Source organism: Melopsittacus undulatus, chromosome 1 (assembly GCF_012275295.1).
Source record: "Melopsittacus undulatus isolate bMelUnd1 chromosome 1, bMelUnd1.mat.Z, whole genome shotgun sequence".
In the NCBI taxonomy this organism is placed as follows: domain Eukaryota; kingdom Metazoa; phylum Chordata; class Aves; order Psittaciformes; family Psittaculidae; genus Melopsittacus; species Melopsittacus undulatus.
This window is the reverse complement of record NC_047527.1, coordinates 123,173,903-123,198,808: the sequence shown is the minus strand read 5'-3', so window position 1 is coordinate 123,198,808 and position 24,906 is coordinate 123,173,903. Positions and strand designations below refer to the sequence as shown.

Below are 24,906 nucleotides of genomic sequence, written 5' to 3'. Positions count from 1 at the left end.
AACAAACCCAAACTTACAAAATGGTGTCACAGAAAAACATCTGGCATAGGTAACACACAGGGAAGTGAAACTCTTCTGCCTTTATTTAAAGCAAGTATTACAGTACCATATTGAGCAGAGGGATACAAAAAAACCACAGTAATCCCACATAGCTTGTGGGACTTCCACTCAGGTTAGGATCTGAGCTCTTTCACTGTTTTATAAACCCCAGCTGCCAGGCCTACTCTTCACCTTGAGGGAGACCTCTTACTGCTTTTCTGAATCCAGGCTCTTCCTTTCCATTCTGACTCTGCCAAGGGTTAGACAGGCCAACCCAAAAGATGCAGACAGCATATGTAGAAACTAAAAGCTGTTAGGAATTTTGAGGCAAATACTCCTCAAATCAGCTTTACTCTGATCTTGACCTTTCCTTCTTCAGTTGTGTCCTTCCCAGGATACCAGGTGATAGCTATTTGGGGTTACTTGCATATACTTTTTGTACTGGTGAGTATGTCTTCCACTGTGTATAAGGCTCTACTACTCTTCTAAGCCTTCACATTCTCCATTTGTATGGGATCAAAGAGGCCCATTTTTTTAATCAGGCTGATTGATCTCCATGGGATTTTTGCCAATTATGAACTACTGTGTTTCTCTCAAATCTGTTTTCTAGCAGTTCAGGTAATTTAGGATAATCCAATAGTTCCTACTTTAATACTATAGTTACGGGACTTGACTTAGTTCAGATTATGCTAGTTTTTAAAAGCTACAGCAATCCCAGGAACTGTTATGAAATGCCATAAATCAGAGGTGCTAGTTACAGGTACATCCCTGATGCCTCAGCAAAGCCTGCCTGCATTCTTCCTGAAGGGTATCATTATCCCACGGACCCCAATACTATACAATTAACAACTTGTAGTCTGCTCCACCTTTTCCAGGGCTAGCCTGACCTTCAAGGATGGCAATGGGAAAGCGAAAGGGGGATGTTTGTGCTCTTCAACTTTATTCAGACAGTGTCACTGCTTAACCAAGGTGCCCTAGATTGAATTACAGGAATAATAGCCCCTCTACCTGTCTTTAAATTCCTTCTGTCAGTCAGATTCAGTGTTGAATCACAGATGAGCCTCTAGGGCTCAATGGACATTTCACTGGGCTATGACCTATGAACATGTTGTGTCATCTCACTGTCAGATGACTACTAGAAAACTGAATCTAGTCTAAACTACATTTCTGGGCAAGGGAACAGGCTTCATTTTTAGATTCAGTAGCAACAGGGTGAAAGAAATGAGTGTGGAAATAACCCCTACACTCTTCAGAGCCCTGTTTTAAGTGCTGTAGTTCTACGCTGATTGGTTTTTGGCATCCTAGAAGTTTCAGACTGTCAAGGCATAACACTGTTTCCTTTTAGAAATGATTGCTCTTGCAGAGATGCTGAACTGTTGCCTTTCTTAATTGCCAATAATAAAATAAAGTCCAATATTTTTTGCATAAACATGTGGGAATTATTATAGATGGAGGAGGGGACAAGGGTGAGACAGAAAGGAAAGGGGCTGTGAGAGCAGACCAAGTCTGGAGATAACATGATGATTACATTTTTGTGGTTTCCTTCAAAGTCAAAGCGTCACGGGTGAGCATACAAGAAGGAAGCAAAGGAAAAAAGGTTTAATGATGGGCACAGGCGGTTTTAATGGGAACTGTTCTTAATGTCCAATACTGTGGCATGAAGGAAAAAAACCCCAAAAGATACCACTTGACTTTCAGAAGCATCAGAAAGTCAAACAGCAGAGCTGCTGGTGTCTGTGGAGATAGCCTGGAAGCTATACTGACAGGTGAACTGTTTATATGGTTAATCCTCCATAGCTATTTTAAGTCCTCTGTAGAGGTGTGACACATTCAGGCTGTGCTGCTAGACTTCAGCTGTTCTCTTCTATCCTGCCTTTTCACTTACTCAATGGAAAAAGACCTTTCTATTTTCTGAAGGAAAAAAGCAAAAAGCATGGCATTCCTCTTCACCACTGCATATAGCTGAGGAACTAATTTCTGTTTTTATATAAATCACAGAATCATAGAATAGTTAGGGTTGGAAAGGACCTTAAGATCATCTAGTTCCAACCCCCCTGCCATGTGCAGGGACACCTCACACTAAACCATGTCACCCAAGGCTCTGTCCAACCTGGCCTTGGACACTGTCAGGGATAGAGCATTCACAGCTTCCCTGGGCAGCCCATTCCAGTGTCTCACCACCTTTACAGTAAAGAACTTCCTCCTTATATCCAACCTGAACTTCCCCCATTTAAATAAATAACAAATGTGTGTTACTTGATGTCTGTGGTAAATTTAAATGAATTACTGATATCTGCTTTCAGTGGATGAACTTTACAAACATCAGAATGTGTTGAAACATCACATTACAACACTAGCAGGCTTTGAAACTCTACAAAACAGACTTAAGAAAGATTTTATGAAGAAGCTAATGCAGACTGGGTTATAGTGAGGCACCAGGGAGAGATGTGTTCTGCAGCTCACTTTTGTCCCTATTTCCTACTGGCATACTGGTGTATGCTTTTCACTGCATTTTAGATCATCCAGTTTCATTCCCATTCTGGAACCTCTCTTACTCCACACTTACAAGAGTTTTGCCTATAGGTTTCCACTGCTTGAGGTTTAATACCTTCTGCTCCACTTGCCCACATCAAGCTGGATGGAGTGTGGATGGCAACAGTGGAGAAGCCTGTACAGGTATTTGCCATTTGTACTGTATTTCCTCAGACTGCTGACTTCACCGTTAAATGTTAATCGAGTTTTCCACCTTTTATTTAAAACATGCTTTAACCAAGCCAGCACTTTTTCCTGTGCTACTAACTATGCATTTCAATCATGAAATGCCTTTATTATAAATACTTTCATTGTCTTTTGGAATTTCTACTTACTTCTAAAGGTGGCTCAACTTCTTCTTTTAAGAAGCTCAAAACACTAAAGTTCTTATTGTCCCTGCCTAGCAAACTGATTCACAGTTTCTGTAGCTCATATTCCTCCCTTCATACTACTGTTTTCCTATTGTTGTTTTATTTTTTTTTTCCAGAGAAGCATCATAGACTGATGGAATCACCAAATCCTGGTCAGAGAAAACACTGAACACAGTAAAACACTGAAGGAGGACAGATTTGGTTTTTACCTCCAGTTTTCACCCTCTGTATGCCACATAGGTGGGATAAGGAAGCCGGGCTGGAGAGTGAGTGGCAGCTTTTGGAAGAAGCTGGATCACTGTGCTAAGTGCTTTCCTGTTGTACAGGAGAAGCAGCAGCACGCATTCAAGTCCTGAACCTGAGTCCTGTTGCAGTCAGTGGAACTGGTCTTTTCAGGCCTCAAGTTGTTAGAGAGGTAGTTCAGCTCAAATTGCGAGGCAAGGAGGCTGAGACGGATAATGTAACTGTGGTTTCAGGGGTTGTTTCCCACTCCTGTGATTCTGATGGAAACATTCAGTATGAGGTCCCTAAAAATTCAATTTTTCTTTTTAATGGAAAATGCTGCTTCATCACAGGGTACCTGGCCTGGCACTGCATGTGGACTTGGTGAATTACAAGGCTTTCAAGGGACTCTGCTGCTGCAGTTCCAGCTGCCAGGAAGCGCAGGCAAGAGCATGAAGAAGATAGAAGGACAGCTGATGCAGTTTGATGTTACAGCACCGTCTGCTGAACAGTCAATATTAGTATTTGTAGCTGCTGCCACCAGGATGCCCACAGAGCTTTCATGGGTCAGCAAACAATGATTTTGAGGCTAATTATTATTGAGGAGAACTCCATCCCAGGATTCTGGATGCAGTTCCTTTTTTCTACTGATAACAAAAGTCCCTCACATAGCAGAGAAAGGACAGCTGCATGAAGCAGGTGGGAGAAAATTTCCATTAGTTCTGGGTTTTACATATTGATAGTTTTCCTGAAGTGTTTAACTATTATACGCAAGCCTGATCCTCCAGTGTAATTCTGCAACAGAACAGTCAGTGGGAGGTTTGCATTTTGATTTCAGGGGGAAAAAGGAATGACAACTTTGTTTTGTACATATTATATAAGCTCCTGAAACCCAGTTCTGCTTTCCACGTGTGAATAAAGCTTTCACTGCTACACCTGGATTCATGTTAGGGCCTTCTGACATAGAGTTTAGCTCACTGAGTTTTTCAGAACAGACTCAGTACTTTAGATTACTTTTATTTTTATGTGTGCCATTCTTCATGAAATGTTTCACAAAGAGGCAGCCCGGTTCACATGAGTAAATGAAGCATGTTGGCCAGCTGAAGGATATTTTCCTATCACTTTCAAATATGGCTAGACTGAAAACCAAAATCATGAGAAACATTTCATGTGAAGAACTTGGGGCTGATTTCAAGCCACCTGACTTCACTTTGGTTTTGCTTTTTAAAACTACCTGGAAAATAGCATAATCTTCTTTTTTGTACAGCTGGATGAGAGCCAGACCTCTGGCTCCAGAGGTAAAGGGCAAAAACTAAAAAAATCCTGTCTGAACAGGCAACTCCACCCTCTTCCCCAAGTCAGCTTGGCCTTCTGACAGAAAGTGAGCTCTGAAGCAAATTCATTCATTGCCTTTTTCTTGGACAAAACTCGGAATTCTGGACTCACACCACAGAGAGACCATTTCCATGAAATCCAGCACACTATTTTATCATCCTTTGTCTTCTCTATAATCAGATGGAATTAGCATTTGGACAGTGATCAATCATTTTAATTGCTTTTATCAAAGAGAAAAGCCTGCACTGGAAATGCAGTTTTGTCAAAGGAAAGTGTCTACCTCATGAGTGGAGTAAAAAAGGAGCTCTGTGTTGTGATGCAGCAGCAAGGGGTACCATCTGAGCCAGGTATGCAAAACATGAGTGAAATTGTCCCCTGACATAGACATTTGAGTGCACAAAATCAGTGGGAGAGAGATGCAGTAAAGGACACAGAGAGAAGAAAATAAGGAGAACTGTCTGTATTTAGTCCACCAACTCGCAAAATAGACTGAAGTGTTGGTCTCCCTCACAGTACGTTGTTTCTTTTCCTCCTTTTCTTCACAATGCTATTTCTTATGCCTCCCTAAACTTTCTGGGCCCTTTTGAGATCACCCACCATGATACTAGAGACAAATGCAGATTTCATCCAGATTCAGTGGGGTGGCAGGTACAGAAAGCCAGAGGTCCTGACACCACTGTAGTTTGACTTAACATCTGGTTAGAACATACCCTGGCTTTCTTCTGCTCGTATCTTAGCTTTTGCAGCTGCAGAATCAAGGTATAGCTCTGTGTGTGGCATGGGATGAAGAGGCAGATTCCTTCCTGACAGTGGTTTGGGGGAAGCCAGAACAAGAAGACAGATGCAGGAGCTCAGAAGTGCTGCACATCTGCTGGTTCAGATATGACCCGAGGCTGTTCAGATGCAGGAAAGCCATCAAAAGCTACAACAATGAACTATCTGCCAGACTTGGCCTCCTGCATTGTCAGTGGTGGGAAGTAATGGTGGTACCTCCAAGAGACGTCTGATGTATGCATTACAAATTCTTCTTTCCAGTAGCTGCATAAGAAACTAAAGTATGGAAACCCTAAATAATAAAGGATCCAGGAGGATCAAACTTCACATGCAGTAAGTCATCTAAAATGCTTCATGTGCTAATGTGAGAAGACTGAATATGGACTAAAGGATTTAGGAAAGTTTAGAAAATAATGTTAAGAATGAACAGGTTCTAGACTGAAAATAATGATACTTTTGAAATTTCATTAAGTCCAGCTCTCATCTGCACTTAGGTGTATGCAAGAGAAGGTACATGAGTAACCCCAGCATTTCATCAGTCCATTTTGCTGTCACAGACCTGTCTGATCCTGTTACAAACTGGAAGAGTAGTGCTGGCCCCAAGTAGACAAAACTGGTTTTCATCAGGTGTCAGCATATTAAAATCAAAGCTTCACTCTGAGAATATCCTACTTTCAGTGAAACCAGAGTTGTTCTTAGGCATAAGATACAGCTCAGAGAAAAACTGTAAGATCATTCCAGCACTTCCTTCACTTAGGGAAGACACATGTCCAAGTCCCACTCAGGAAGACCTTTGCAACATGCCTTGGTGTCCAAACCACTGGCTTAGGGGTTGCTCTCATGGAGTTCCATCACTCTTCATACATAACTGTATATTTGCTGTAATAGCAACATCTTCCATTAGGCATAGAATGCTATATACCATTAACCACTAATATCGGTATCTCTAATCTGTGAGCCACCGATCCACTCTGATCATCTGCCACAGGACTTCACTAAATCAAGTAATTGAGTCCAGCATTTCCAATTGCGGTTAATTTTCATGAGGGAGAATTCACCAAGCTTTTGTAATCATTCACTAGGTTTACTGTCCTTTTATCGTGACTACATGCTTGATTACATTTCTATTTGGATCTTTAACTTCAGGCAATACTATCTATAACACAAGAGGTTCTCACTCATCCACTTAAAGTGATTGAAATCATGCTAGAAAAAAATCTGAGGCAGTAACCAGATACCTTGGTACATGGTATTTGTAATGTAAAAATAGTAATTCTTTATCTTAAAAAAGTGACAACCTGACCCTGTTATTTTAGTAAACTCTAAAAATTGCTCATTTTTAAGTGCTTGTTTTCTTGGTGACTAATCCACACAATCACGCATTGATCTGATTCATTCTACAATACCATTTTCCAACACAGTAAATTTGGTCTATCAATCAAGTTGATGCTATCTGATCCTATCAGCCAGCTTTTGAGGATGAGGATAGGAGGGTAGAGGTACCTATCTTTGGCAACGCCACTACGTGCTTGTTTGCATTGTCCTAGTGCCAGACTTCAGCTTGACCTCTGAGGAGACAGTGTTCAACCTCTAAACTGAATTAAAAACAGTGGAGTTTGAAGTTATACGCTGGTAGGAAGATATGAAAGTGCAAGGTAAAATAATTTACTCCAAGAGTCAAGAGGATTGGGTCATACCAACATAATCAGCAAATGGGGGCATAAGAAACTGAATGTACAGCAATGTACGTGAAGGCACATAGCATAGAAATGTGAATTTTTGCTGTTTAAAATGTGCTTTCCCAAAAAAGCACAACAGATTGCAGCCTAGAACAACACAGGACACCAAAAGAGAAGAGCAGCATGTGAAGAGCATAAGAAAGATAAGACCATTGATGCACACACTAGTGAGGCAAAACAGCATGGTCACAAAAAGTAGTCTTGTCACCAAAAGCACACAGGTCTTTTGGCTCAGTCCTTCCTAATGGTTATGTGGTGGTCCTACTACCAATTTGCCCACCTCTGTCCCTTCTTCTGATTATATCATTCACCACCGCCCACCACCTTTACTTAAACATTAGCCAAAGAGAGAGATAAGCATGCATGGGAATATAGCAGTTATTCTGATCTCTAGTCAGCTGCCCATCTGAGCATGATTTAGGTAAAGGTGCAAGAGAAAAACAGTCAATAGCATCTTCCCTTAATGGAAACATAGGAGATAAAGGAGACATGTGAACGATGAAAGAGCTAACAAAATTTAGCTCTCTATCCAGACCTTTATTTACTCCCTCAGCAGCAAACAAGCCATCTTCTAAGCTTTAGCTGAAACTCACTTGTTTTGCTATGCTTCAACAATTTCAATCTAGCTCCTGTCCCTTGACACAACACGTAAAAATTCACACTCCAAACAGCAATTGCTGTAATAATAACAATACTTACATTTCATTATTTAACCTCATGCTATTTGTTCATGAAGATTAGTGCTTAATTAATTAACAACACTTAGCATTTCCACTTAGCACTTTACCTCTTCAAAGCATCATACAGACAGTACCTTATTAAGGGCACAGCTCCACAGACACTTCACATCAGGACTTCCCTTTGACATCTCTGCACCCAAGACTTGCTCATGTGGCAGCATGAATTTAAGTTGAAAGCCCTGTTGCCTTCACCAGGAATCAGGTAATGCCCTGGTTACAAAGTGACTATCTTTGAAAATTCCTTTTCTTTTAATGCTGATTCTGATTGCTTACTATTCACCCAGGGATCTAATTACTGGCTAATGTGATGGGTGATAATTTGAACCTTCTGTTAGTGTTATCTACAAAACCTTCATTCTTCCTGTTAGTGAAAACCTTATTCTGAGTCACCTGCTTCAACTGCCTTTGGGTAGAAAATGTGTTAACCACAAAAACAGATTATAAAATGTCAAGCCACAGTTTTAAGGGAGATGGTTCTTTCAATCCATCAGTCAAATGTCTGATGCACATATCAAAGCACCTCTCTTGTAAGCACCCCAGGGTGCTACACAACATCAGTAAGCAATATAAACACAGTGCTTTTATGGTTCACTTTAAAATTGGACATTGACTCTGAACGTGTGAAACAGAAAGGAGCTGAATTTCATGACCAAAGAGGATAACGTACACAGGATTAAGTATACAACACTGGTAGAAGCAGGAAAGCAATAAGGCATTGGCTGCTGTTAGAAAGATAAAATTTGCAAATAAGAAACCAAAGGAATGAAACAATTCTGAGTAAATTCTCATAAATCAGCAGTAGCATTCAATGCTTCGTATAAATTCACTATAATTTTTCAGAGAATCAAACATGCTGATGAGTTTATTCAAAGCCCACTGATTGACTGGGCCCTGACTATGGGAACTAAACAGAGAGAGCCCTAAATGTGCAATAGCTCCAGCCAAGAGAATTATCCAGACAGTATGGAAATAAACTTCTGTCAGAGTCAAATGGGAAGAAAAGGAAAACATTCCTTACAGTTCAAGAACTTGTCTAGCGTCTTAGAGGATGTCTCCACAGGGCAGTGGCTGGCATCACAGCAGCCTGGGGCTGCTGCTGCTCAAACCTGCTCCAGAAGCAAGCAAGCGATCCAATACAACAACACAGCTTCCAGCTCTGAGTGGTGCTGTGGTGTCTCACGTGTGCCTCACAGCTCACAGCAGCTAGGTCAAACAGCTTTCTCAGGAAGCCCCTCTTGCCAGATGAGCCACAGCTTGATAGATATTAGAAATTTAAATGGTTTGGTTTGTTGAACACTGACTGTATTGAGCAGAATTTGACCTAACCATTTTGGCACTGAATTACTCCACAAGGATAACTGCGTACTGCTAACTGCAGTGTCTTTGTACCCAAAATATGCTGTTACTGCCAACTTCTAAAATCCTCCAGGAGTTCAAAATAAAACCCAGGCCTTATGATCCCTTAGTATAATTTCATTTAAGCTGACAATGGATGAGACCCTTATTGCCAGATTCAACCTCAAGCTGAGGCTCAGATACTCATCCTAGATTTTTCTGGACATGTATGTTTGGAATTCAGTACCTGTCTTTCATCTTCCTTTTAGTCCCCACAAATTATTTTCACCTTACTTAGCTTCAGCTTCAATGCTCCAATATTCCCTTGACACCAGTTACCACTGCCTAGGCCTCCCTTATCTCAGACACCCATCAGCCTAGCCAGCCCCAACCAGGTAACAACTAAGCTCTCTATCATTTGGTCATCCTGCAGCCCTCTCTAACATCTACCACCTTGGACCTATCCCAGACCCAGCCCAGCCTGTGCATGACCACTCCCCTGAACCACCTCTGCATTGGTTAAGGCTAGGTCCACTGATGTATGTGGTTAAATGTGAATTAGGTAAATCATGTGCCTTTGTATAACCAGTTCCCCAAAATGACAGAAGACAAAACCACCAGCTGTTAGTTATTGCTGATTAGGAAAAGATACCTGTTAATTAGCATGCACATTGGATCAAGCCATTAACAAATGGATTGTGAAGCTACTATAGAAGATGATTCAAGTTATCATCTAGGTAACTGTGCTTCCGTTCCCAGTACAAGGCTGTCACATGAGCCCTTCTGATCACTTCTGTATTTACATTTGTTGTGCATCTGTTTTAGCATCTCCAGGCCCTGATGTTTTGGAGGAACACATGCTGAGATACTTCCTGACAGGGGTGAGCTTCCAGTACTGGAAGCCTGCTGGGTGCAGCTCAAGATGTGAACCCAAAGCAAGCATAAAACCGTGATTAAGACAAAAGCCTGGCATTTGGAAGTCAGTTCTCTACTCTGGTGCATGACAAAAATAACTGTCTAGATGACTCATATAATTAGAATTTTACCTCTCATTCTCCTGCTTTACTCAGCCCGTACAAAGAAATAGGTTGGTCTGTTTAATCTGTCACGAAGTTTCCACTCATGCTGTCATTACCCTATAATGTAATAAAGGGTAATATAGTACTGTTCTATGACAGAAAGCTTCAGAGGAACGTGTATCCATTTCTGTTTTTCATAGTGCTCCCCTGTAAAAGGTCATGGGGACATGTCCGTAGCGCAGTCAGCAACAGATCCATTGTGGTCATGAATGTGAGTTCCAGCATGTATTTCTTCCCTGCTTCCAGTCATCGGTGTCTGATGTCATTGGGACAAATTATACTTTCTGGCTATCACAACCGCCTACAGCAATGAATTTCACAAGTGGTATTGATTGCATTAAGTCATACATGTGCTTCCCCTATTGCTTCATCAGAAGAAAGTGTTCCTGCTGCTGCACCACCATGGTGCATAGTATCAGCCTTACAATTTAGTCTGCACAGGGAGTGCTGAATGGATTGTTTGATGCCTTGCAGTACAAGACATCCTAATCTCCTTGCCTAGTGAAATTGCTCAGCACCACGGTTAATACTGAAGTGCAGGGCAGCTGAAGCTACCTTTAAAGGGCAGGGTACACTCCAAAGTAAATATGGTTGACACAGGTACATATTTTACTTAGAATTTTATCACTATGTCTATTGTAAGCACAACTTTTCTTTAAATAATTCCTAGTATTTGCTATAGACAATATTGAAATGTTTCTAACAGCATTTTCACAGTAGCATTACCCATTCCACCCTGCTTGGATTTCTTACCTTTGTGGTCCACAATTTGACTGTCCAGTCAAACGATGATGTGACAAAGAGATGGGAAAAGTCAATTGGACCCACTGCCATGTGGCAATTGATTCCTGTGACGGGTCCTTGGTGGCCTTCAAAAATTTCACCAATGCCAGCTTTACTACAGGAAGAAGAGACATTTGCAGTTAGTGAGTGATATAACATCTGGTGATTTAACATCAGTTTTCTTTACTCTCAGGTGCCTATTTCCTTTTAAAGTTTCACTTAATCTGTAAGTTTCTCTCCATTCAGTAAGGTCTTTGCCTACAGAGATTTACTCCTTTGGGCACAATTAATGAACAGAATCTAGCACAGGGAGACTTTCTCTTCCTTCAGAAAACTTGTCTTACTCACTTTTACATACACGGTCTACTACTGTAGCTTAAAATAATATTTATGTATAATCATAAAATAATTCTAAATTATAATTATATTATCACTTATGCCTGTGAGTAAGCCATTATCACTAGGAATAACCATTAAAATAAAAATGCAAATACGTTAATGACTTATCATGAGCAATTCTTTTTCTCTTACACATCTAAAATAACTTTCCACAGCAGTCAATCAAGTCACTAGGAAGCAAATCCTTTTTCACAAAAAGTGAAGGAACTGTTCCTGTGATCAGGTATCATAGAGTCATTACTTGGAACAAGGGGAGATGTGCATTTCATCAGCCTGAGGCTAGAATAGCTATTAGGAAAGAAAAATACAATGCTGTGTAAGAGAGAATGTGCGCAGTTTTCTTCTTCCTGGAAGCAAATGACACCAGATCAGTTGTCAGGGCTGTTTCACAGTGTATACAGAAAGGGGGATCATGAAATTACCCTTTTAGTTACATTATATAAAAATTGCCAGTGGAAAAAAATACATTAAAAATAGCCACAGCTGTGACAAGGCCTCCAGCCCTGTGTCAATGTGAGTACAGCATACCCAAAGAGATAGGAGCTGCACTGGAGCAAATTGGTTCCTTATATTGCTAGTGTGGTCCCCTCACCTCTCCTGTTGACCACCATCACAGTGTGGCCTCACTTAGGCTTCCCTGCCAGACCCTGCAGCTTGTGCTGGAGCAGGGACTAAGCTCTGCAGTGCCTCTGCAGTGCTGGGTACAAAGTCCACCTCTTATTTTATCCCCACCTGTCTGTCATATAGTCAGCGGGATAAGGACAGTTCTGGAGCACTGAGAACACCTTGGGTATCTCCTGTGCTTTGAAACACCTTTTTCCAGAATAACATATGGCTCTCCACTGTGCTGGGCTGAAGGACACAGGAGCCTCTGCAAATAAAATGGGGATGATAGCAAAAAGCTCTAGGAAAGGCAGGCAGGAGCAGAAAAGGAGTGCATTTTTTGTTGGTCAGCTGAAGGTTTGCTAAAAGTTGTGCTAACAAGAGGATCTGGCACCTTCCTCCTCTTGTGAGGAATAAACCAGGCATGTCTGAAAGATCAGAAGTGAGAAATGCCCTTGGGCATGCTTCATTTATCCTAGCAGCCTAAGATTAATTCAAACCATCAACTGCCACAGCCTGTAAGTATGCCTAAATAGACACAATTTTGCAATACTGTCAGTGGTCAGGCTAAAATAAAAATAGTTTGAAATAAAAATTATATGGAGAAAAGTATACGTAAAACTATTTATACAATATTAGGAATGTGTAATAGAAGCCTTATAATCTTAGACCGGTGTATTGATGTCTATTTGGTCAACAGAAACACAGAGTATGACAAAATACGAATTCAGAGAATACTGCAAACTATTGGTGGGGGTGAGCTTTAAATCTGTCAGTGAAAAAGGTTTCCTTACAAAAGCCTTTCAGGTATCTCAGAGGATGAAACTACCACCAGAAGCCAGCAGAGCACTCTAGCATCCTGAAGATTTACAGGGTACAAAATAAGGAACTTGCAGTATTAAACTACAGCCTGGGTTATGTGAGGAAGGGATATGACCTGGTATTTCTGAGGTCACACTCATCTGTTCTTCAGGCAGATGTCTTAAAAAGGTAAAGGAAAGCAAACCTAGGAGTAGTCATTCCCCCCTACCCACTATGCAGGGAGCAGTACAACAGGCAGTAGCACAGATGCTCAAAGTCAGGTGACTCCTGTCCTAACCATGCAAAGTAGAACTGTACAGACACTGTGATACACCATTAAAACCATGAAACACTCTCCACACACACTTGACTATCTCGTGCTGACACAGGCACACAGTATCAAAGTACAAAATGCTGAACATCACCTTCCATGACGACAGGCTGTGTAGACTGTTCCCTCTTCACTGCCAACAACAAAGTTATTGACATCTCCAGTTGGGAAAGCCATTCCTGTAACCGCCACTGGTTTGGACTTATTGTAAACCAGCTCCATGCTCTCCTACCAAAACAGGTCTTTGTTATTATTCTGCAAATTTGATATTATTCTGCAACATCCTTTTGGTTGGCTGTTTTTTTTCCTGCTATCTCTGCTGCTGTCTATCACACATCTGAGAGTGGCTGAAAGGCACTGGTCTTTGCTACATCATCTTAAATCAGGCAGAGATGACAGGAGAGAATTTAAAATCTAATGGTGCAGAAATTAAAGATAATACCTTAATGCTTACACTTGCCAGCCCCGGGCTCTAATAAAACATACAATACCCTTCTATTTACAAACATTTTTTATACCAGTTGTCTGTCAAGAAACACATGCAGTATCCTGTGCACCTGAGGCGTTTATCAGACTGTGCTGTTTGTGCCTTTGCAGAACAAAATTAAAAGGTTGGGGTCCTCACTACCACCATTCTAAGCATTGCTTCTGAGGGATTTTCTGAGGTAACCCTAAACACTGCCCCTGGACTCCACCATCAAGCTATCAACCAGCAGTCCTTTGGTAGTGACCTTTTGAAGTAAACCAGCATGCCCATCTTTGCCATTGTAAGTCCAACCAGCATGAACAGATTGCAGCCATTGCAAGATGTGTACTCTTTGAGCAGATCTGGCACAACTTTTTGGTTCTTCAGCCTAAATGCTGTAACCCAAGAATCCACAAAGGAGCTGATTGATTTAACAATTTTCATTTTTATCTATTTAAGTGGGTATGTTTTCTATGTTTAAAATGTCTAAGCTGCTGTTCTTCTAGGGCCAAAACCTGTAGCATTTTTCTCAGAAGGTCTTTTTCTTGCTGTAGCTAAGGAAAGTGGGCATCCCTGTGAGAAGAGAGGGCTGCAAATCCATAGAGAAATACTTCTGCTTGGTTTATACTTTTCTTTGAAATACATTTGGTTCTACCAAAAAGAAGCAGAACTAGATCTGGTAAATGAATTGGCGGGGCACCTATATTTCTGTGAAAAACTTCTGGGGTGAGATCACCATTTAATATCTCTGTGGAGACACAGCCAGATACTGTGGTGGACTCTCTCCTCCCATCGCCTACACCGTGGCTGTATGGCTGTACATGAGTGCTCTGAATCAGTGTCTTTGGAAAGTTTCAGACTGACACACATCAGCAACACTCCTCCGAATGTAAAGCTATGGCTTGACGTCAAATCCTGTGCGTTCATCACCATGATCCACATGCCAAACTTCAGCGTAATGTGGGGTGTGTTCCCATCCTTGTTGAAAGCCAGTTTGGAGCAGGGAAATTCCATCTGAATGATGAAGTACTGGAACTGAGATGTTCACAAATCTCTGCTTCAGAATTTAGCATTTCAGTAAGTGAATACGTAAAGGTGGGATTTATCTTCTTGATTTTTAACTGAGAAACTGGGGAAAGGATTCAGTTGCCTAAACATAGATGTCTGGGGCTTTTTAGATGCCTTCACTTCTGTTCTGGAAGAGCATTGGTTTCCATATTGTTGCCTCAGATGAACACAGTCTAACTGTGAAGTTGGCTGCAATTTGAATAGGAAAATAGATGGGATGACTTCCAAAAGCCCCTTCCATCCTAAGATTTGACAGTTCTGTACCTTAGGGTGGGTATCTGAAATGGTATTTCACACTGGGCTGGGAGAGTCCTCCCAGCCTCCAGAAGTGCCCAGTCTCTCTACATTACCTGTAAAGGGAACTAAAATTACTAGCTTAGACTTGACATGGACCTAGCTTCTAGATAGCTAAGATTGGGACAGAGGATTCCCACCTCCTTTGTAAACCCTGAAAAGTAAATAATTCAATAGTAATTGCACATTAATGCATGATTAATAGATGATTAATGGAATCATGAAGAGGAGTTTCTATGCAGCATTTTGAAACAGGATCAAATCCCAAGATGCTTAGTAAAAATGATATGGGTTTTTTTCCTAAGAAATTACATATTATAAATGAGTGATATGTTAGAATAGAAAATGTACTACTCAAGAAGAAAACACTTAAAAGATGCTTTCAATTGGCCTTTTTCAGCATCATATTCTTTGTTTAGTTTTCATTATTATAATCACTAACGGTTTGGACAATTTTCCTGGATTTCCTTTCATTTCTGATACAAAGCGGGGATTGGTGGGGTGTGTGTGGGGGAAGACAATGGCAGCAAAGATTCCAGAGGGGGGAAATCAGTTTTAAAACTTTTGATTTACATTGTTTGTTCCTTTGGCTACTGAAGGCAGGCAGCAAAGTAAGCTTTCTGTGTGCCTTGGAAACCCATAGTGCCTAGGGTGTGTTCAGCAACAGTGCAATCTAGTCTGTATTTGTTAAACAATGCTGTAGAGTAAGTACAATTTATACCACAGGCGACTTCTGTAATTACCATTATTTAAAATGGATTATTTCATTTTCACTTGAAACTGACCTATGTATTAACGTATTACAATAATTACATGATTTGTGGTAAAGGAAATGGGTTTTGGCTCTTAGCAAAGACTGCTGGAAGCAAGCTGTACTCTTTCAAGTACATCCATTGGTTTTAGTTTGTATAGGACATGAGGTTTTGGCTTTTAGGTTCCATTAAGCAGGTATCCTGCTCTACTGAGGATGTTTTTTTCCCTGTATATGTAAAAGCAAACCCACCTGTGGAGTTGAGAGCATGTCCAGGCTCCAGGAGCACATTTTGCCATCTGTAGAGACGGTAATGAGATTGTGCGCATTCTGTGTTCCAACTACATTCACACAATACACGGGATGCTGAAAACACAGTAACACTGGAAATCAGACAGTCATTCTCACATTGTTATGAACAGATTACTAATGTCATATGTTGTTTTAAAAAATGATTAAGTAGTCACATAATGCCTGGAAAATACAGGAGTCAACTTTTGCCAGATAGGAATTGGTTTTTTTGAGGGGGGGGTTTAGATTTAAATTTAAGAGATATGTTATGGAGGTGGAAATGTTTTCAAAGTTTCATTTTCCTCTTAATAAAATGACCCAGCTGAGTAATGCTGTGAAAATACTGAATTATGTGAATGAGATTTCACCCATGGGGACATGTATCACTCTGCTGATGGCTTTTGACACTGAAAATAACTGGCAAAAAGAGGCAAATGGTCCAAATGGAATGAAAATTAAAACTTTATTCAAGAAAACAGCTGCATAAAACTTGAACTTTTCCAGAATTTGGCTTGCATGCTTAACATTTGCAAATGTACTCCACTTGAAAAACATGAACAAATCCATCAACATTTTCCAGCACTGGCCAATATATCTTTTTCAATCTGTCATCATAAATGTGTAGTGACTAAATTTAGGGTGTTACACCTGGTTCACCATAGAACAGTCATTCCATGGAGGCTGAATTCCACTTTGAATGCAATATGAAACTTGGCCTATTCCTTTTTCGAGGAACCTGGTGATAATTGGAGCCTAAAGTGTCATCTGGTATCTGATGGTGACATATAAGGATGGTTCAAGCTCAGCAATCTCTAGAGTGAAAAGTCAGTCAGACTAAACAATAAGATTTAATTTCTTTTGACCAGTACAAGTGATCCTGCTGAATTAAGTGTAGGACATATACACAAGTCAAGCAAAGAAGTACGGTATTCATCTGCCTCTTTTGCTGATGAATAGAAGACCTGCATCTCCAGGAAGAAAACATACTTTTCACTAATACTTTCAGTACTTAAAGAAAATTAGGACCAACTTAAGAAAAGATCCCTATAGAGCTTCTAAGCCAACTCCATGTAGGGTTAGAAACCTAGCACTTGCTCTTACTGAAACGAATGGCTGAACTACCACTTATTTCAGACAACTTTAAGATCCAGCTGCAGGTCACCTACCCAGTGAGTAGGGAAAGGCAGAAACCTTCAGAACACTGGAAATCTCTGAGGTTTGATACCTGAGAAGACCCATTAAATGCCCCCTGCCTAAGTGCAAAAAGGGCAGCATCTGAAAGCACAGTGTGTGTGCGTGCACCCACACCAAAGATGGACTCGGCCATTGCTGCTGAAATGGTACCTTGTGCTCAGAGGCCACCTGTACACACCAGCAAGTCACAAGGTCTGTTATGATGCTGACTTTTCTCTTTCTCTCAAGCTTGTCAGGCACCTCATTTTCCCCGGATCATCAAAAGGATGCCAAATCTGTCCCTCACACTAGTACCCTTCTATGGTGGACCTTCTTGATGCTTAGTGGTGAGCTAATGAGCCCAGTGCTAAACATGATTAGTGCATGCTGATGTGTGAAATAAGCATAGGCCTGATTTTTCATGGGTGTCTGACCTTTGTCCAAGCAGACAGGGACAGAGTGGGTGGGAGGAAGCTGAAGCAAGCAGTGGAGTAGCTAGAATATTTAGGCTTGAGGGAGAAAGCAAGTCCTGTCTTTCCAGCAGCACCTCAGTGTGACATGCCTGGCTTTAATCAGGGCTACTAGGCATCAATTTCACGCATAATAAAACTCACTACATAAATGAAAAGACGTAAGGAAAATGGATGAAAAAGACAACCAACTGTACACAGAAGAAAGTCTAAACAGGCTACTTCCTTTCAAAGGTTGCTGCCAGCTTGCTTTTATTTATTTTGGAAATTAAATCATCATGCAAAAGGATTTTGTCTTAATTAAAATTTCCTGTTGTCCCAAGTGCAGATGTGTGGTGGGTGTGAAAGGAAATTAGTGAGTAAGCTGTGGGTAAAATTCTCTTCCCTGGTGAATCCAGGCGGTAATCAGTGACACTAAACTTCAGGGAAGGTTTAAGTCAGTGATAACTCTATATCTGTTTCAAATAAGCTAAGTGAGAGAAAGAACAGAGAAAAGTTCTTTTTTCACATCTGGCATAAGTTCAAATTAAAAAATTACTATTAATTTGACTAAAAAAATTACTATTCACGTATGTAGCAGTACATAAAGTAACACTGCTACAGTAGAGTCCTCTTAATTTAATCCTTTTTTCTTTTTTTCTTGGCAGTGAGAATTCAAGCCAGCCTTTTGCAACCAAGATTTATTTACGTTTTATGTGATTCTTATATATGAACATACAGCACCCTTATTGTAAAATCTGATCACTCCTTAAAAACATCATGCTTCCTCATGTTAGACTGTGTAAACACTTATTTATACCAATCCATGACAGCACATAAAGTGCCCATCCACAACTGAAAGTCATTTATTTACGTTTGTTAAAAGCAAAACATCACATATTGTTCTATTGCTATAATAAAACTAGTTTAATATATAATTCCAGGAGGGACAATTTTGTCTTAAACATTTTGTGATTGTAAACAAATTACTTCCCATTAATCTTTTCTTTTCCACTAGATTTTGAGTCCCAGTTGTTCAATTTTCAGTGATAGTCAGCTTTTTGCCACCAGTTTTCTGGTCTGCTACATCTCTAAATTGCACTTCCAAGAGAGAGTGTTTCTCTTCATGCAGATTGAACAACATTAACTGGCGACAAAATGAGCAAAAACATTAGGGAAATGAAAAGCAATATTGAAGTTGTAACCCATGGCACAGATCATTAGATTATTACATCAACATTCATGATAGTGGAAATTTAGGGAACAATATTTGTACTGCCTGGCCCGTTAAGCATGTCTGTGGCACACCTGTCGTTTTTTAATATAAGAGACTTGCTATCATAATACTGGCCTGATGCTGAATCTTTTGCATTAATTCACATGGCATGGCTTCTAGAGCTGTCTTTTAACTTCAAGGATTGTGTTGTCACAGCCAACTAAAAGCTGAACCTTGATCTGCAAATTCCAAAGAGAAGAATCATAGGATCGTAAAAGCTGGAGTTGCAAAAGACCTATGACTTAATCTGATCTTTCTCTCCGCTATAACGAAATTATTATCTCATCTCTCAGAGTGCTTTGTGAAGTTCAGTTTCTTATGTTTCAGGAAATCTGCATTTCTCTGCATTCTTATATCATACTATTACATTTTTCTCTTCCATTTTGCCTGTATTTTCTTTTCTGCTTCCCACTCAAGAATGGTGCCAGGCTCACTCCCAGCATGGGATGTGTTTATCATCCCATGAGTACACCTTCCAGCTCTTATGAACAGGCTGCTTGAGCCCAAACTCTGGAAGAGGAGAGCTCAAGAATGCATAACATTTTAGTGCAGGATGGACTGGAGGTCAGTGCCATAGCAGAGTGAGAACACTTTACCAGGCAATACAGGCTTGTTTCTTCCTCCAGCACAATATGAGTACTTTGAAATGTGAGAGAGTCATCTACCACAGACATCATCTTTGTGGGACAAAGAAACTCTCTTCTTTTTCAGTCATTTTGTGTTGCTGATCTGCCTGTATATCTCCCAGACAACACCAGAACCCCGTGCCACTATCACTGTATCTATCTGCAAGTATTACTGTGTAACAGCAAAATGCTCTTCCACACAGTTCAATTGAAACAAGCTCCCCCTCATTGTGCAAGCTCTGCCTTATGGCCCTGTCCGGATTAGGAAACCATGACAGACATATACATATTCTTGTATGGGAAAACAGAAGCAAACTGCCCCACTCTTTACAAGGGTACCAGTGTCTATTTACAGGACTTCACTGAGACCACTGTGGGTGCCTAATCTGGTTCAAAAGAGAAACTTGTGTAAAAGACAACAATAAGTGATTCAAATTGCCTGCCATGCTGGACTGACAGACACAGTCTCTATATTAACCTGACAGGCAATAAAGAGCAAGAGTTGCAGTGCCACTGTGCTGGCACAAAGGTGCCTTGCTCAAGTGTTGCAATTGATCCTGCTTTCCTTCTTGGAAAGGAGGATAATCTCCTGACCTGACCATACGAAGTGTGATGGTTAAGCACTTACAGGAGGTGGTTGTACATCTTTCTTACTTATTTCTTTCCCTTCAATGACAACACTTATGTTGCCACACACATCTGTGTGGCAACCATTATTGTAGACACACTAGACAGCTTCACTTCCCTGCTGACTGTTTCCCCTAAAAAAACCCAAAGAGGTGATTTTTATCCTTACCGTGTGAGCAGCAGCAGATAACGGAGTTCTCTGAACCGGAGTGCGCCTGTGACTACGATTATCCCACAAGACAATTTGGCCAGAGTATGTTCCACCAACGACCAGGTTTGGGTGAAAGCGGGCAAAACAGACAGACATCACGGAGGACTGGAGTAAAACAGGTAGAGGAGGAGAGAAGGGTTTCATGGTCAAACACCTTCAATTTTTTCCTTAAGGAAGCATATTGTAATTATCATTTTGTATTTTAGAAATCACAACATGAGCTCTATTCATATTCCTTGCACACCAGAAATCCTGCTAAAGCCAACAGGACACATGCGAAGAGATAATTTTGACACTAAAATATGTAGTTCCATTGGTCCTAGGGAAAAAAGGCACCACAGGGTGAGTCTTAGCATGATCCTAAAAATCTGAGATAACCTCTCCATGACAGTGATGGGACATTGCTTAATATCATTTCCAAAACTGAGAACTTCAAGTAACCAAATGCCAGCCCACCAGAGTCTGGCGTCCTGGCCCATGATTTTCCATCAGGGAGAGCTCTTCCCTATTGCACTTGTCCCATAAACCATAACGGAGATGGATATCTATTCCAACTACCACCTTCCAGTCTCTTTAACATAACATACAACATATGAAGTCCTCAAGGGAACAGTCCCCAGAACCTTCATATGCCAACAAGCTACAGTCAACAGAACAAGCTGTAATTCCTCTGGGTCCTTCATCCTCTTTTTAAGGAATTATTTCCCATATTTATATAATTGGTCCTGGATGCTATGTCTTTGTTTCATGCACATTGGAAACCAAAAGTTACAGCATTCATATAATTTCCTGAGAATTCACATAGTAATAAAGACTTTTTGCAAACAGAAGCAAATGTCATTTTTCCACGGGCAGTTTTAGTGATGCTTACAAGCCACAGAGCAAGACTTAAACTGCTGCAGCAATTACAGTCAGAAAGTTAAATTCACTTTTAGTGGCTGCATTCTTAAAAATTGATTTTTTTGGCTCTTTCAGATGAATTTTTGTAACAAACCTTTCTTACAGTTTAATGACTGGGTACTTTGAAGTTGTGATGTTCCCATATGTGAACCCATTATACTCAATGACAAAGGGTTAACTAAATTACCATATTTCAGATGCATAAAAAGCATTGCCGACATTTAAGTAAACTTTGTTGAATTCAAAATATTAGAGTTGCCAAGCTGAACTAGACCCAGTGTCTACCTAGCTGACAACCCTGTCTCTGGCAGGAATGGATCGAGTTTTAAAATCCTTGATGTGGGTAGATACGTTAGTTATCTTTCCTTACTGCTCCTGCTCCTCATCCTGATTTCTACTGGCTAGAGGCTGGTTTGAACTTTCACACCAGAGATTTATAAACCCTTTCTGATAGGGCCTGAATTAATTATGCTAACTCTTGATGTCTATAACTAGGTTAATGAGAATAAAGCAAAATGTGAAGTTTAAATAGTTTTTATAGAATTCATGTGGCTGCCTGCTATTACTGTTTAAAGCCAGATTACATGCTAAGTTAGCTCAGCAGACGTAGCATACAGCAGTACATTCAATATTGGGTTTTTTTACTAAGTAAGATCACCAAGGCAATGAAATAAGCAGCCACTACCTTTTTTTTTCTCCATTCTCTCCAGATTCTCATGGCTGTTCACTTGACATCTTTGATCCCTTCCCTTCTTGACTAAAGCTTTTGCTGATGACTAGATGATTAGTATACATAATTGCCCATCTTAGTCCATATCTATCTAAGTGTTTGAGCATAATAATTACACTATGGTCAGTCATAGCAACAAAAGGTAGGTTTCAAACACCATTTCCAAAGGACCTATTAGCTTTACAGATAAGAAATCCCACTTTTGAGTAACAGGACTTTGGAACTGCTAAGAGGAGCTTAAAACTCAGCTACAATGCAGCTGCCATCCAGTTTCCACAGATCCCCCATACATTATAATTAAAACGATCCTACAGCACATGTTCTATGTTTTATCTCTTTGTTTAATGGCTTCGTGAGTTGTTTTAATCATCCCCTCTCATTCCTTATAACTAAGCTGACAGATATTCTTACATGAAGTGAAATAGACAGAAGATTTTAAAACAGTACAGCTCCACCACTGTGTACACCCTGCAGCAGCTACAAGGCTCCACATGTATTTTAAGAAACCCCAGTTCAAACAGTCAATCCACAACAAAGTTCTCAGTTTGTCCGAAACAAACTTGAGTGACTCTGAAGCAGGGCAAAGCAGCCAAGTGGACAGTGTATTTTTAAATGTTGTGTTTTCATGGTTAGCATGTTTTTGAATTCAGAATGCCAGAACACAGTTGAATGGTCAGGATATAAACTGCTAAAGTGTGTTTTTTCATGAAGTTCAAAAATAACCTACAGACGTGACACGGACTCAAGTCCTTTGCGCTGCTTCTAGTTTTACGTATTGCTCCAAAGCAACTTGTGTTCTTCAGCTGATGAAATGTTCAGATCCTTTTAATTATGTCAATATTATTTTTCTACTGAGAAAAAAACTTCTGTCAAATATTAGATTTTAACAATTTAAGGACTCCACTCCAGAGCACTTAATATAGTGATTATTTTCTTAAAGTTAATGGCAGTACTCAGATGAGTAAGGGCTCTAAGATCCAGCCCATTCATTTAACAACTTTAAAAGCATTCACTTCTTAGCCTTAATGGGAGAGAGCGGCAGACAGGTCTCCAGTCTGTCTGAACAGCTCTCTGCTCAAGGAGAGCAGCAGAAACCATTCCCTGTAAGCCTCTTCTGCCTTCAGGCTGCCTCTTGTTTGCCGATTCAAGCAGTCTTGCTTCTCTAAAACAGTTTTGCCACTGACTTCAAAGGGAGAGGAAAGAACACATGGTCGGGTTTAAAAATAACAGCATATTCCCTCTTTGCACTTCTACCACACCTTTCTAGGGAAATCTCACGGCACTATCCAATAATGATGGCAAAGCTTCCCAGTTTTTCAGTTAGGTACATTTTATATGCTGCAGGTGCATAGTTAAGCATCACAGAGAACAGAAGCAGCTAGTTTCATAGTATATGGCAAGAATGCACAGAGAGGGATCATGTCAGAAGACAATTCCACAGGAAGGTTAGTGTCCATAGCAGAAAAGCAGTATTTAGAATAGGAAGTTCCCAGTGTTATCTTTTTATGGGTGCCACAGAGCATCTGTGTCTGCAAGCTGTCAGGACCCACAAGAGACAGGCAAACCCAAGTGTTCAGTCACCTTCATTTCTCTGCATTGTGCTGTGTGGTGAATCATTTCATTATTCACTTTAACTTAATGCCCTAGTGTTTTCTCCCTCTGTGCAAACACAGTCAACTGATTTAGCTTTCTCTGCCTCTGCCTCTCTTTAGGTTTCTCCCAACCTTACTGAAGTATTTCTGGTACTCCTGGCTTTGAGATCTTCCACCAGATTTTCTGCTCCTCGTGGGTACCACCATGCTGGTGTTGCCGCCTCATCCCTTGTGTTCTGCAGCGATGAAGAGTTAAGGGGCGAGCCCAAAGCAGCTCCAGGTGGGAACACTGCCCAAGCAAATGGGAGAGCCAGGCCCAGGCTGGCAAACCTGAGATCTTTTGTGTGGAAAATGGGCAGTCCCTCTTCCTGAATGCTAAAGCTTCTGCTCCCAGCTGTTACAAGAACTGTGCTGAAAACATAATGAAGAAAAAAAGCATGAAATGTCTGTGCTCTTGTCACGGCCTCAGAAACAGAAGTGCTGCCCAGCCCATGGAGGGGCCTGCAGTCAGAGGGATGAATGCAGAACACACCGGCCCCCCATTTTGGTCGTCTCAGTCCATATGGAAAGATGAGCTACAGGGGTGGGGAGGTGGTGACTTTGCTCAGCTGCCTCTGCCTCCTCCTCCTCCTTCTCCTCCCTCCCTTCCCACTGATGCACTCGATTCAAACAAGCCCCGAGCCCTCTTCAAGTGGCTGGCAGAGCTGTTTTTTATTTTAGATGCTTAATCCAGGCCAGATTTGGAATACTGATGGCATATCCCTTCAACCACAGATACACATGCTAGGGACAGCCAGTCATTTAGATTCTCCTTACTGAGAAGCCTGACCTCAGTACCCACATCTGATGCGTGTAAGGCCTCAGAGACTCAGCTGTCTGTGCTCATGTCCATAGATTTGGATGGCACTCTGCCCAGCCACCAGTCAAACAAGTTCACAAAGACCTGGGTGCTAAACAATAATGACTTTCAATAGGCTATGACTACTGCATTCAGCAAGACCTCTTCTGCAGGAAACCACCTCTATAGGCAGTGCTGCCATACTGGTACCATATGCCTACACTTGACACCAGATGTATCTCAAAACAATACTCTGTCAGTGGGAAGATGCGATCTGAGGAGTTCACAGGCATTTCTAGGCTCCAAAATACCAGGTTATATTGCAGCAGGCACTCAGGAAACTCCTGGGTAGCTTTTCTAGCTGAGCAAACATATGCAAAAAAGCACCAAAGTCTGTGGCATGCTACTATAGGTCAGTCTAAGAGAGACAACAGTGGGCAATAAAATTAACTGCAGCTGAGATGAGGAGGCAGGTCATTCTCCGTGCTTGACAGAATTGACTTAGAGGGACTGACAGCAGCGGGACAGAGC

The 24,906-nt window shown here is 40.9% G+C and overlaps 1 protein-coding gene across 3 annotated transcripts in view; it reads right to left on the bottom strand.

Annotated features, from left to right (window-relative positions):
- Positions 1-24,906, bottom strand: part of DYNC1I1 (dynein cytoplasmic 1 intermediate chain 1) — a 189,191-nt gene that overhangs the window by 30,614 nt on the left and 133,671 nt on the right. For all 3 annotated transcript variants that reach the window (XM_034061953.1, XM_034061959.1, XM_034061957.1), the window contains 4 exons: positions 20,274-20,420; positions 15,915-16,028; positions 13,178-13,311; positions 10,920-11,064 (listed from right to left, as the gene is read on the bottom strand). In XM_034061953.1, the coding sequence (XP_033917844.1) occupies positions 10,920-11,064; positions 13,178-13,311; positions 15,915-16,028; positions 20,274-20,420 (540 nt within the window). The remainder of the gene's footprint in view (positions 1-10,919; positions 11,065-13,177; positions 13,312-15,914; positions 16,029-20,273; positions 20,421-24,906) is intronic.